General features: G+C 32.5%; 1 protein-coding gene across 1 annotated transcript; it reads right to left on the bottom strand.

The window, feature by feature from the left end:
* Positions 1–1,115: 1,115 nt before the first annotated feature.
* LOC142355818 (uncharacterized) lies at positions 1,116–10,466 on the bottom strand (the record flags this gene model as incomplete). The annotated part of the gene is made up of 3 exons (XM_075407863.1): positions 1,116–1,417; positions 2,043–2,202; positions 10,261–10,466. Coding segments are annotated over 3 exons (668 nt in total), but the record flags the coding sequence as incomplete, so codon positions are not given.
* Between the last annotated feature and the right edge of the window lie 2,789 nt (positions 10,467–13,255).

Below are 13,255 nucleotides of genomic sequence, written 5' to 3'. Positions count from 1 at the left end.
TATGCAGTGACCGAGGGTTTATTTAATGGACAAATCGTCAAAGCAACAAACAGTTAGAGGTTTAGATAAAAAGTAATAACTTCTCTCTGAGGCAATCAGCAATCAGCGTAAGGTTAACCTATCGATTACAAAAGGGTTAAACTGAAGCCATAAGTAGGATAACTTATATTGACTATGCTTTAAGGGGTCGTGATAACAAAATTAATTATTCCTAACCAATTTTTTTGCTCAGGAATCTTTTTTCACTTTCGAGCTGTGTTTCTTTAAAAGAACATTTATCTTTTCTAAACTCGACTACTTTTTCTATAACGTGCATTAGTATATCCTCAAGAGAACCTGTCACACCACAGGTGTGAAAGTGAACAATCACATTACAAGCGGAGACTACGTATTTACAAAATTATAAAGTATAACATAAGAGTTTTTGAGTGTTTATAATAATAACTTTTTTTAAAGTCTTCTTGGTTGCAGTGGTGACACTTGTACCAGAAAAGTAATGAAAATAAAAATAATAGTGATAATAATTAGATTAATATTAAGAGTTATTATGGAAACTAAACTCTCTCGTGTGTTTCCTATGGAAGATTTCAATGTCTTATGAAGATAGATCAAGTCTAAACAATTGGTCAATTTATGCCATCGATTGCTCAAACGTCATACTTTTTCAAAAAAGTATATGTAACAAAAAGGACTCTCTGTTTACACTTTTTTAGCCAGAAGCCGAGCTCTAAAAATCCAGCATTTACCCCCCTGTTTCAGTCTCTGTAGACTGAAGAGAATATCAATAACAGCCAGTCGCGTTTATGTCCAAAATTCTTACTTACAAAGTTTTTCCTAGCAAAATTTGTCCTAAGTTTGGTTCCCAGATTATTGAGCGTAATTAAGATTAGAACTTTGATTAGAAGAATGCACTTAACTCTGTTGAACCGAATCCTGGAAAACGTGGCAGGATCTCTCCGTCCGACCAACTTTTTAATTAAATTTCTTTCAATTTCTGAATTTCTTTTAAATTATTAACAAAGCTCAACAATTAAACTGAGCACGTCATTTCTATATACAGTATGAATGAACTAATTCCACAATGATGATTTAGCAATGAGAAAAGAGTTAAACTGTCAATTATTAAAACCAGTTTCAGTATGGTGCATCGCTACGGGTGAATCTGCATTGTACGCAATTTCTGCTTTGTGGCCATAAGACGTCTTTCGGCAAAAATATAGTGCTAATATAATCAGAATTGTCATCACAATTACAACAATAGTAGATACCACGATTACAGCGATAATTTCAGAGCTCAGTTCAGAAGAATCGTCGATGTTCTTCGTTGTATGATCTGGACCTGTTGTTGTTGTTTCCTGGCTGGTTATATCAGCAGTTTGTATTGTGGTTGTTGCAACTTCGTCATTTGTATCAGTCGCTTAAATAAAAAAAACTAGTTTTCACTATATCCGTTACATCCTCCCCTCTTTTTCATTTTTGAATTGTAAAATTTGATGAGTCCCCATCAACTCCCTTCGCTTTCCACCGTTGAATGCTTTGGGCTGAGTTTTAGATGAATCACACCATAGTATCTACATTCCTATCAATTTGGATGCGTTTTAGGCAATAAAACTTTTTTCTACAAGTTTTTTTCTGAAGGAGGAGCATTTGGTGTTCTGTGAAAGCGGATAGAATTTATAATATGTCTGCTGTGGATCGTTGAAAGTATTGAATTACAACTGTAATGAAATATCTGGCAACCGTATTCAAGAATCCCAAAGATGTTCCGTGATATCATCCATGATTGCAAGATGTCATCCAATTTTCAACATTGTCATTTTCTTCCAATTTCTCAAGAAACTATGGCTATCGTGTGCTTGAATAATGGTTATTTTGGAAGATCTTTTAAGTAGAATGATTGATATCTTCGCAGATATTGCACGTTGAAAATGCAAGCAAAAGAAACTAGAGGCTTTCAAAGAGAGACTCGATAGCTTGCAAAGTAGCCATCCTTTCATCCTCTTGTTGCATTTGCTACGAGATTAAAAGTATTCAATACTTACGAAAAATGTCTTTTAGGATTGTCTTCTCAGCCTCCGCAAACAGTTCGTTAGTGAGAACAGCAGCTTCTACTTCCTCTTCTAGAACCACATATGCTTGTCCTATTCTCACATCTCCAGTTAAAGAGACATCGAGCATACAAGCAGTGTCGTTTTTGCAAACCTATTGAAATATACTCGCAGTAACTGTTATAGAATAATACACTTACGAAATACGCTTAATATAAATGGGTTTGATATGATTAAATGATTATCGAATGAAAAAATAAAATTGCTAGAGAATGATTGATTATTTGATGAAGGGACTAGCATAATCAAAATTTTAAACTGACTAATACCAAAAATCAAAAACAGGTGTTCCTGGGTCGATTGTTCACGTAAACTGTTCAAAAATCATTTAAGATGTCATACATGTCATAACCTATTTCCTATTACAATAATACTGGCAAGGAACCAAGGAAAAATGATACTATAACAATTAATAGGACAGAATGCCAAAAAATGGTTATCAGTTCCACGAAAACCCATGTAACTTATTGATGAAAAATGTATAAAATCGAGGGAAAACATTTTTTTTGCATGATTCTTGTATTATTACCGGGACATCATACAAATAATCAATAACCCGTGTTGACCACCATACACAGACCTTGGATACCATATCAAAGTCATATATGGAGAGTATGGCTTCTTAGATACCATATCCAAGACCATGCAAAAGATTGAGAGTACTCTGAAACGAAGTGTCTTGGTTTGCTATACAAAACTCTAAAGGCATATTGTATTTGGAGACGGCATTAATTTTTTTCAATGATTTCTCAGATTCCACATCCAAGACCATAGACATTTATGGCCCATCCAAGATTATAAAACTTTTTTGTGAAACCTCATTTTTTGACTCAAAGATGTTTTTCCCAAGATCCTATGGGGGTTTCCAACGAAAACAATGGAGATCCAAATATTACTCATAAAAAATTATGGTGTCTTGGATACCATATCCATGACCATAGAATTTTATGATCCATACAAGATCACAAAACCTTTTGTGCAACTTAATTTTTTGCCTCCAAAAAGCCTTTTACTTGTTAAGGAGATTACAGGCGAAACACTAAAAAAGCTTCAAACGTTTCAGCAGGAATTTTATTTTGACTGGACAACATCAGTGCTTCCAGGCTTTAAAGCAGTGTTGATTCTGCGGGAAGATCAGCAGAAATGAGCATATTCAGAATCCGTCCCATTGCTCTAAGACAATACTGATGAGAGGGTTTGTTGCTCGTTTTATCACAATTTTCGGCCCTTAAGGACTGATAAAAACAGGTCTGACATTAACATGCAAAATTATGAAATTTTTCTTCAACAACGCTTAAATTTTACACCAAATGCGGTTAAAAGAATTCTTCCATTTATGTGAAATATAATGAATTGCCAAAAATCTATGGGAATATCTAGCATTATTCTAGTTTATGTTTTTCTGTCAGATAAATGGTGAAAAATCAAATGCATTGATTTTTTGGGTTGTAATTAGTTTATAAATTTTGTTCATTTCTCAGGTTATCGTTCTTTGGAACCGTAAAAAACCATAAATGGTTCTTGGGAGCCATATGTAAGGCCATAAATGGTTTCGATGGAACCGTAAAAAGACCATAAATGGTTCTTGGGAGCCATATGTAAGGCCATAAATGGTTTCGATGGATAGTCGTGCTGTCTTGTTTGGATTAAATTGTGTTTATACCTCGCTTCTCCGTAAAATAGCAAGCTTCGATGATTTATAGAGCCTGAAATATATAAAAACAACTTCGCAAAATTGGTCATGTTATCTGAGAAGCAAAAATAATTCCTGTTTTCTCAATGTTCATTTCCTCTAAAGCAATCTCTCCACGAAAATACGACTGCGAGTGTTTCATTCCTTTTAAATGGTTCATTAAGTCTTTTCCACGTTCGTATGATAAGGAGTTAAGTTAATTTACGAGGAACACTATCAAAATTATTTTCTGAATGCTAAGTGCATTATTGTTTTTTTGATGACACTAAATTCAGCATAAATCGCTTTGACATGAAAAAAAGCCCGGTGAAAAATTTGTTTATTATCCTCGCTAGCAATGTCAACTGGATTTTCTCATGGAGTTTAATATTACAAAAAATAGTATGAACATCTAGATAATGCAAGGTACAAGAACCGAAGGCGACTAAAATTTATGCTGTACCTTAAAATGAAGATGAAAAGGTTAATATTCAAGTTTTTATCACCCCCCATTTAATTGAAATCCCGATTCTAAGACAAATCAAGACAAATGTGAAAACAATATTGATTAGAGCACTATTCTCTGTATATACTGTAGAGAAAGTGTCGAAAGTAAAATTTCGATAGCCAAAATTTGTGAAACAAATTGGTGGAGCTAAGTTATAGCAGCTACATGGGACACAACAAATGTTGATAAATTCGCAGTAAAAACTTATTTGAGTAAAGGTTGATTCCGCGTGCGCATCATCTCTGTATTTACAATTAAACAATGTTCAGATGCTTTCTGTTGTACGCACCGTACTGACTTTAAACTTGATTTTTCTTTTCTTAAGACATTTAAAATCGAACATAATTATTTAAGGAGTTAAAAAAAATCACTTTAACTTTTTTTGTTGTTGTACTCTAATTGTTGTTATTGATGGGGTTCTTGAGTCTTTACAGCAAGTTGATGAGATCAATTCTTCTCCATAGTTTTAGAAACCAATTTTTGTTCTTACCGCATTTGCACCAAATATCCCAGGTACACACATTTATTGATGAATACCTCTGTTCCAGGATTTTCTATAGAAAGTTGATAATGCGGTGTCATAAGCCTTTAGTGTTTTCAACTAAACTTAGCGGCTAATTCCATTATTTTGACAAATGTTTTTTATTAAATTCAGCTCTCAGTATTTCGAGATTTTTGGTTTAATCGAAAAAAGAAAAACTATCGCTATTAGATGCAACATGACCAGAGCAAAAAGCACAGCAAGTGAAACTTAGCTACTTGATTGGTATTATGAGTGATGGCATGTAGATGCTTCAGTCTGGTATTATTAACGAATGTCATGCAAAAGTAATGTAAAAAAGGAGAAAAGTTTGATGTTTCTAAAACGCGTACCAGGGACCATTGAAGATAAAGTCAATGTTTGAGTTGTTCAGAAAAGAAGCTTATAAAAAAGAATTGATAAATTGTCATTTCATACATCAAAACATGTCACTCGTTTGTTTTTTAGAAAACGTTGTTTTGCACAGAGCTTGGCAAATACCCTACTCAAAACCTTTATGCAGAAAAGAACAGCTTAAAGTAAACAACTTAGTTGTTTTTCACCGTAAGAATAACATTTGCTCTAAAAAATAATTTTGTTATATTTGATCGCTGGATTCATTGTCAATTTGTGATAAGGCTGTCTATGGTTGCTAATTTTTGGGTGCAAGGTTGAATTTCAAGGCAATTTCAAAAGCCACATATATCTGAAACGTCGCAAGAGGCTGAATGATGAGGAAACCATCACTATGTTGAACAATTTCTTCAAGAGCTTTTGTTAAAAAATCTTTTCAACAGACGTAGCAATTACAAGTTATTTTCTTAGTTTTTTATATCACACAAGCGAAATCATGAATTGTCAAGCAGAATATAGGTGGGAAATCAAAAAGACTGAAAAGAAGAACTAAAAATGTAGAAAAATTTTCAGTTCTGGGATTTGAACGCAAAATTTTGGATTGTGGAGGTTTTCAACTGGCCAGTTTTTAGATCGATTGTGGCATATAACTTTGATCTGCCAATAAAAAAGGAACCAAAAATTGTTGGCCTTGCTTTTTGAATAATAATGAAAATTTGTGTTTTCAATCAAAGCTAAAGTTAACAATTTTCAGCCTTACCCTGAAAGTTTAACGAGAGCCGTACGTATTTTATTTGCTTTTTGCACACTCAAGAACGATCGTATCTCGTAAACTTCTCATTTCACAATCAAAAAGAGAAGTTTGGTAATCAGAACAAATAAATCAGCGATCTGGACTTTTGTTCCATTTTCTTAGATGGTGAATTGTAGCAAAAATTTCTTTTCCAACAAATAATAAAGCAAAGACTTTTATAATTTTTTCTTTAAAAAATTTTCAAAAGTTTTTTCTGGTAAAAAAATAGGGTTCCTAGGATTCGACAGCAAATTGTCAAATCAAAGCTTGAAATAAATACGAAAAGCCCCAAAACTTTTTTTCAAAGAATGTTGACTCAATTAAGAGAAAATGATAGAATGCCTCATAATATCTCAGCAAGGTAACGGTACTTGTATGATGAAAACCTGAAGCAGCTAGAATCCTTTAATGTATTGGTTGTTTGAATTTAAATTCTTTATTTTCCGCAAGTTTTGGATGAAAAAAAATTGATCTTTTGCTCCTTCTCTGTTTTTCAAAGCCATTAAAGAACTATCGTTGCACCTTGGCTTATAGATGTACGCAGAGGGACTTTGTTAACAATGATTTTTTTAATGTTGACAAGGAGGCTCGTTAATGTGCGTTCGCACATGATGTTCCGACCCGAGCTCATATACTTTTTTGACTTAATTGTCAACCAATTGAAGAGATAACAAAATAAATGTTTGACTTTAAAGAATCGTTTCACACACTAACTACTAATCAAATTTTTATAATGCTATGCCTCATTACAGCACCCACAAGATCTGCCAGTAAAAAGACTACGTGAAAAAAAAACAAACAAATTAAGGAGAACTAAAAAAATTAACGGCAAAACTCTCAATATATAAAAGTAAAAGCACCTAATAAACAACGTCAAAATGCAATTAGATAAAATTTTAACTACACAAATTTACATTTTCCTATCTAAACAGCACATGGAAAGTTTTCTTAATGAGACTAGGCAACAAGTCGACAAAGAGAACGAACAATGAGGCGAACGTCAAAAATTAATCTACGTTTTTTAAACCAAGAAATTTCAAAAGTCTTAAAAATTATTAGCTTTAAACTAAATAATCATTGGTAAAATACTAAATGTCATTATAAAGCCAGAGGGACTGCCTTTGTATAACTAAGCCATAAAAACCAAAAAAAAGCAAAACTCAAAAAGTTACACACGATTTAAGAAAATACAAACGATTGCTGCCATTAAAATCAATAGCTATTATCTGAATATTAAGTATTTTTAATTCAATTCTTGTTTCTACTAAATCAGTTGAAGGATTTATACTGAGAGATAAAATAAATATATTTGGGCAACATTTGAAAACTATTGGGATCTGTTATTACGCGATTGTTCTGAAAGAAGAGAAAAAGTAACACAAAAATTGACAACTCAATAAACGTTTTTAAAAACGTAAATTTGCCAACAAACAAAACATCAGTGACAAATAATATCAGTAAATATGCTATTTTTTGGAAAACAAGAAATTGGATGCGACCTCTCATTGAAGAAAATAAGTTACAATTTGACGAAAAGAAGAAAAACTGAAAAGCTTGAAAAGTATTTGAATATGTATATCATCAACTTTAAGACTATTCACGATAAATTGATTGCTTCCGGTAACACCGTTCATTCAATCTGCAATTACAAACTAATGACACTTTTCAGCAAGTTACCGCTCCCTAAAGAACAAAAACAGGCAAAAACAGCAAATTCACGAAAAAAATTGTTCGAGAAAATTGTCGAAGGCATTAGCAAAAAGATTTTTCACTGGAAACTTTTCTATTTTCAATTATTTTTTAAGAGCATTGGGATTCTCTTTTTATCAATGTAACTTTAAAAAATCAACAAATATGAAAAAAAACATTAGAACAAAAAAATCTTTGAGAAACCTGGTATTATCAACTCCATTAAATACATTAGCTCTCAACGCCAGCCAATAATAACGCTAAATTATCTCTCGAAGGAACATTCATCAATAAGACCTCACAACAAGTTATTGACTATGAAAACAACAACAAAGGCAGGCAAAAACCAAAATTTCAGAAGAAAAGTGGCAGAAGAAAGTGTCGAAGCAATTTAAATCGTAAACTCTTCTCTGAAAACATTATATATGATCCGCTGAACGTCTTCCTTAAACCATTGGGAACTATCAGTAATAGGATAGTGTGACAAGATTTCAAAAAGACCCAAAAATAAGAATAGGTACCCGAAAAATTAAAAAAAATTATGAAATCTCGTGGCATTGAAGTTTTGAAACAAATAGGTAGAAGATAAAACCGTTAACCAGATTAATTTTGGCTGCAGTAGAAAAAAAAGCTTCTGTCAGTACTGAGACTGACTAACAGTTTAAGAAAAAAAATTAGAATTGGTTATTAATAAAAAAAATTTTTGAAAAATTACTCTTAAACTCTCAACAGCCATTAAACTCAAAAGCTCTCAAAACAGGTCAAAAACTACGCTCAGATATAACCCTACGGGACGAAAAAGATGTTTGTCATGCATAGATAATCAATTGGACATCAGAATGAGTCTTATGACTATAAAAACAACAACAAAAACAGGCAAAACCAAAATTCAGTAGAAAAGTGCGAGACGAAAGTGTCGAAGCCATTTAAACAATAAACTGTAGTGTAAAAACTTTATCTGTGATTCACTGAACGTCTTCTTTAAGCCAATGGAAGCTATCAAAATATGGATAACGTGACAAGATTCCAAAGGAAACCAATAATACAAAAATTTTCAAAAATTTTTAAATTTTTTTTTTGATATCTTGTTTCATTGAAGTCATATAACCAATAGTTAGAAGCTAAATCAGCTTACTTATATTATTTTAGTTGCAGTAGAAAGCAATTGGGTGTTGTCAATACTGAGACTGACTAACAGTTCACGAAAATTTTATGATTGGTTAATGTTCAAAAAAATTCGAAAAGTTATTTTTAAAGTCTTAACAGCCATTACCTGTCCACTAAAAGCACTAGAAATGTTCACTTAATGCTCATTATGGAACATATTGCACTGTTAGTCAATGATTTCATGCGATAGGACTCCAAAAACCTAGTAAAACTTCAAACAGAAATTCAATATTTCATTCAAAATTATAAAATTAAGTCGAAGCTAAATAAACATGAGCAATTACTTGAAAACAAATTTTGTTTTGTTCATTGGGCTTCATTTGGCTGTAAAGGTGGTTTGTCATTAACGGAACATCGATATGAATAGTTTCAACTCCAAGCTTTTCAATGATACTACTCACAATTCTCTACGATGATTAAATCGGTCGGCCAAACTTGTCTGAACAAAAAAAACTCATTTGAGTATATAGCTCCTCCCCCCACAAGTGGGGTAGGAACATTTAGAACTTATTTATATAATTCTTATTTTAAAATCTTTACATAAAGCTGTAGGAAGCTAAAATTGTTTTTAAAGTAGCTAATTTGCTTTGTACCAATAAAACCAAAAAGCCTCAATGAGTAACAGAAAACTAGCAATCTCTTGAGCAATTAGAAATTATTTGAGTCATGAAAGTTCAAAAACCTTGTAAATATTTAGGCCCAATAGCTGCTAGAGAACCAAATGAAGTTGAAAACAAAGTACCAACTATCGATATGAGCAGCTTATTGTGGCTATTAGATAGTAATACAATTATTGCTTTCGATATATATATATATATATATATATATATATATATATATATATATATAGCATATCTTTTTATCCATTTGAGATATCTGTGCAATATTGAAGCGTGAAAAATGAGAAAATTGGAAAACTCAATATCTCCTTAAAATTAATCGAAAAATGAAAAAGAATATCTCCTAAACAATCGATTCAGTTTTAAATGATACCACTTTTGCATCTCTATCCGCAAAAGTTATTGACCAGCGAAAATTGGCTCACCAAAAAGTAGGGCTGTTAATATGTTTCTAAACCCAAATAAACTTGGAGGATTTAAACAATTATTTCTCTGGCTTGCTGTAAAAATGTTTTGAAAAAAAATCACCATGTTCACTGCATTTCTTGCGACATCGAAGGGAAGCAATGAAATTTCTCATAAAGTTCATTGCGTATTTAGTGAAGAAATCTTTCCACTGCATTCCCCACTATTCGCCGAATTTTTGACGTCTTTTAGGTAAAAATTGCGTGAAGTGAGTGAGCAATTTCTAAATTAACCGCGATGAATTTTTTTAAGAACTTGTTTTTGGAGGTGAAAGAATTTTTTTTCACTACATTCCACAATAAAAAAGGAGCCTGCTTCCAAACTTTCTCTTCTTCCAACTCTGTTAAAAAAAATACCTGCTCACCTGTGCAGCTTTCTGTTCCTGTTCAGGGCTCTCAAAAGTGGTGTCATATATTGGAGTGAAAGGAGAACCCGTTTCAATCTCTTTCTCAATTTCATCTCGAATTGGCTGTACTGAGAAAAGCCATCCTGACTTCTCCACTTTCCACGAGTTTCCAAATCGTTGATGGAGAGTAAGAAGATCTGTGTCTGGATCAAGAATTGTGCCATCTAAAAAAACAAACCTAGTGTGTTAACTATCTATTTTAGCACAAATTGCTCACGAAATCTTGTATATTTTTGAATAGTTCTTTATTTTTAAAGGATTGTCGTTTGAATAGTATTATCTCATTTGTCGTTTCCTCGGGTTGCTCACAATACAAAATTCTTATTAGTCATACTAGGTCATATATGATTCCTATCAATCATACAAAGTCATATAGGATTTGTATGATTTAGTAGTCGTACAAGTATCATACAAAAAATCAAACTTAACACTAAAATGCATCATTCATTACGCCCGAAACTACTGATACCAAAAAAATCTCGATCCATGCAGCCATTTTTTAAGAAAAAATCGGTTTTCGCATGCTTGCGATCTACGAGCAGTACTGCCTATCATTTATAAGTTCCTTGATTTCATGCAAGGATCATATATGGTTTCCAAGTAGTCATACAAGGATCGTACCAGGAATTACGTTATGAATTGTATGGCATCATATATGATCCTTGTATGACTACTAGGAAATAGCGACCCGGGTCACGTTTGGTTGCATTTTGCTGTTGAGGTTGGAGTACACTGTTATTGGAAGTAAAAGAATAAAAATGAATTCAACCAAAACACGTTTTTCATAAAAATATCATTTAAATTGAACTCGTACTTGAAGAACTTTTCAACTCATGCTTAGTAAACTCACAGAGAGATTGCCGGAGGACGGGTGGTATATTCTGAGGCACTCCCAGGAGCTATTTAATAGCTAAAAAACAAATCTGATTCAGACAAAGAGCAAATGTTCTGCGGTACATTTGAGCGAAAAGCAGACGACACAATTGAAGAACCTAAAGTTTGAACAAAATTTAAAATTTTAAAGTTTGAGCACAGGTTAAAACGAAATGCAGCTTTTATTTGAAATTCAAAATTGAAAACAAATTGGTACTATCTAACGTCCTTTATTGTCTTTTCAAGCGTAAAATAAGCAAATCGATCACTGCGTCAGGATAGACGAGACATAAGGAAATTATTACTATTGAAACGGTTGACTACAGTCATCAAAGAGACTAATCACAACCGGCATCATCCCAAAAATACTGTAAATTGAAACGAATTGTTTCTTTGTTAAAGTGAGTACGTAGCCTTTTAATAATTCACCTGGTTTTTGTTCCGACCCCACATAGTAAGGGGAGAGCTATATACTCAAACGAGATTTTTGTTTCGTCATTATTCGGCGAACAACATATACATTGTAGAGAGTTTTATCGTGTATCTGTAGTTATTTTGTAGGCCAATCCAATAATTTAATCTCACCAAGGATGGTTCTCATTGTTTCCTCAAGGAGTTATATGCAAATCAATCCAGAATGTTTTCAAATTTAAAACTAATTGGTTTTATGACTTAAAATATTTTGTGTTCAGAAGTTTCAATAGATTTTTGAAATTTGACTTTTTTTCTGTCAAATTGTTATCTGGTCTCTTTAAAAACAGGTCACATATGAATTTTCAAGGAAGAGTCAATTTCCTGTTTGAGGCTTCATCTGATTGTATGTGACTTTTTTACTAAGTTATTTTAAAAATTTGATATTGAGTTTTTGCCTTAAATTGTTTTTTTTTTGTTTTTCAGCTGTTTGTATTTCCTTTTTAGTCTTATTACAGGCAGGTCTCAAAACACTCAATTTTTTTTTTCAATTGGAACATTATGTGCGAACGCACATTACCGAGTCGCCTTGTTCCATGTTTGAACAAAGTAATTCTTATTTATGCACTTATAGCGACTTATATAATTAATAATTAATAATAATTGTGGTTCCTGCGTAATCGCAGCGGAACAGCATTAGGCCACAGCGGTCTGTTCTCAGCTGTCCTTTTTCCTATTATTCCCCACATTTCAGACTGATCTTTTTATGAGCAGAACTGCTCTTTTTTGGTGACTATAGCCACTTTTTTTGCGTCTGAAATTTTAACGTGGTACCTTTATTGCAGCCAACATTGGTCAGGCTATGGTCAACCTGAAGCTATGGTTAAGTAAGAGCTCATCCTCACATAGACAACTTCATGGATCCAGGGGATTGAACTCTCAATCATTGGCGTGTGAACCACACACTTTGCCTCTAGGCTATCATGCCACAATATATTTTTAAGAAACTGGGTTAATAGGTATAAATTTACCAACTTAGAGGGTAAACGTCTACTGGGAGAAAAAAAGGACAATTTTCTAAAGGTAATGATCAAAAAATAAAATTATAAAAATATATATCAGAGAACTGAATGTTCCGTCGTCTGGGCAAACAATTTTTCAAAAAATCAAAAATTTTATCTGAAATAAACTGGAGTTGCAAAAATGTCGACTGCCGATTGTTCGAAAGAAAAGGTAATTCTTGCGTTTCTCTGCATTTTTTTTTGCAAATTTTCTATGTTTCTAAAAAATAATGCTGTTAGTTAAATTTAGTTATTGGATGAAACATGAAGTAGTCTAAGAAAAATTTTCTAAGCTCCTCGTGACTAATTTGTGTTTTTTGCAAAATTACTTAAAGCACAAGTTTTATCTATTTCAGGAGAAAAAATTAAAGAGAAAATTTAAACATTTTTTATTATTTATTTGAAAAATCCTACTCCACTCCAGATCTTTATCGAAGTGTTGATCCCCTTTGGAGCTCAAAAGCTAGGTTAAAATTAACCTTTTTATAAAAATTTTTTTATCAGGACTGACTTCTGATTCATTTGTTGAAACCTTTGACTAACTGATCAAATATTTGAAACTTTATTAAAAGATTGTTTGCTGTGCTGATTAGCGAAGCAATGTTTCT

Source organism: Convolutriloba macropyga, unplaced genomic scaffold (assembly GCF_964194025.1).
Source record: "Convolutriloba macropyga unplaced genomic scaffold, txConMacr16.3 SCAFFOLD_2939, whole genome shotgun sequence".
In the NCBI taxonomy this organism is placed as follows: Eukaryota; Metazoa; Xenacoelomorpha; order Acoela; family Convolutidae; genus Convolutriloba; species Convolutriloba macropyga.
Note: the sequence above shows the minus strand (reverse complement) of the source record. Positions and strands in the feature narration are given on the sequence as shown.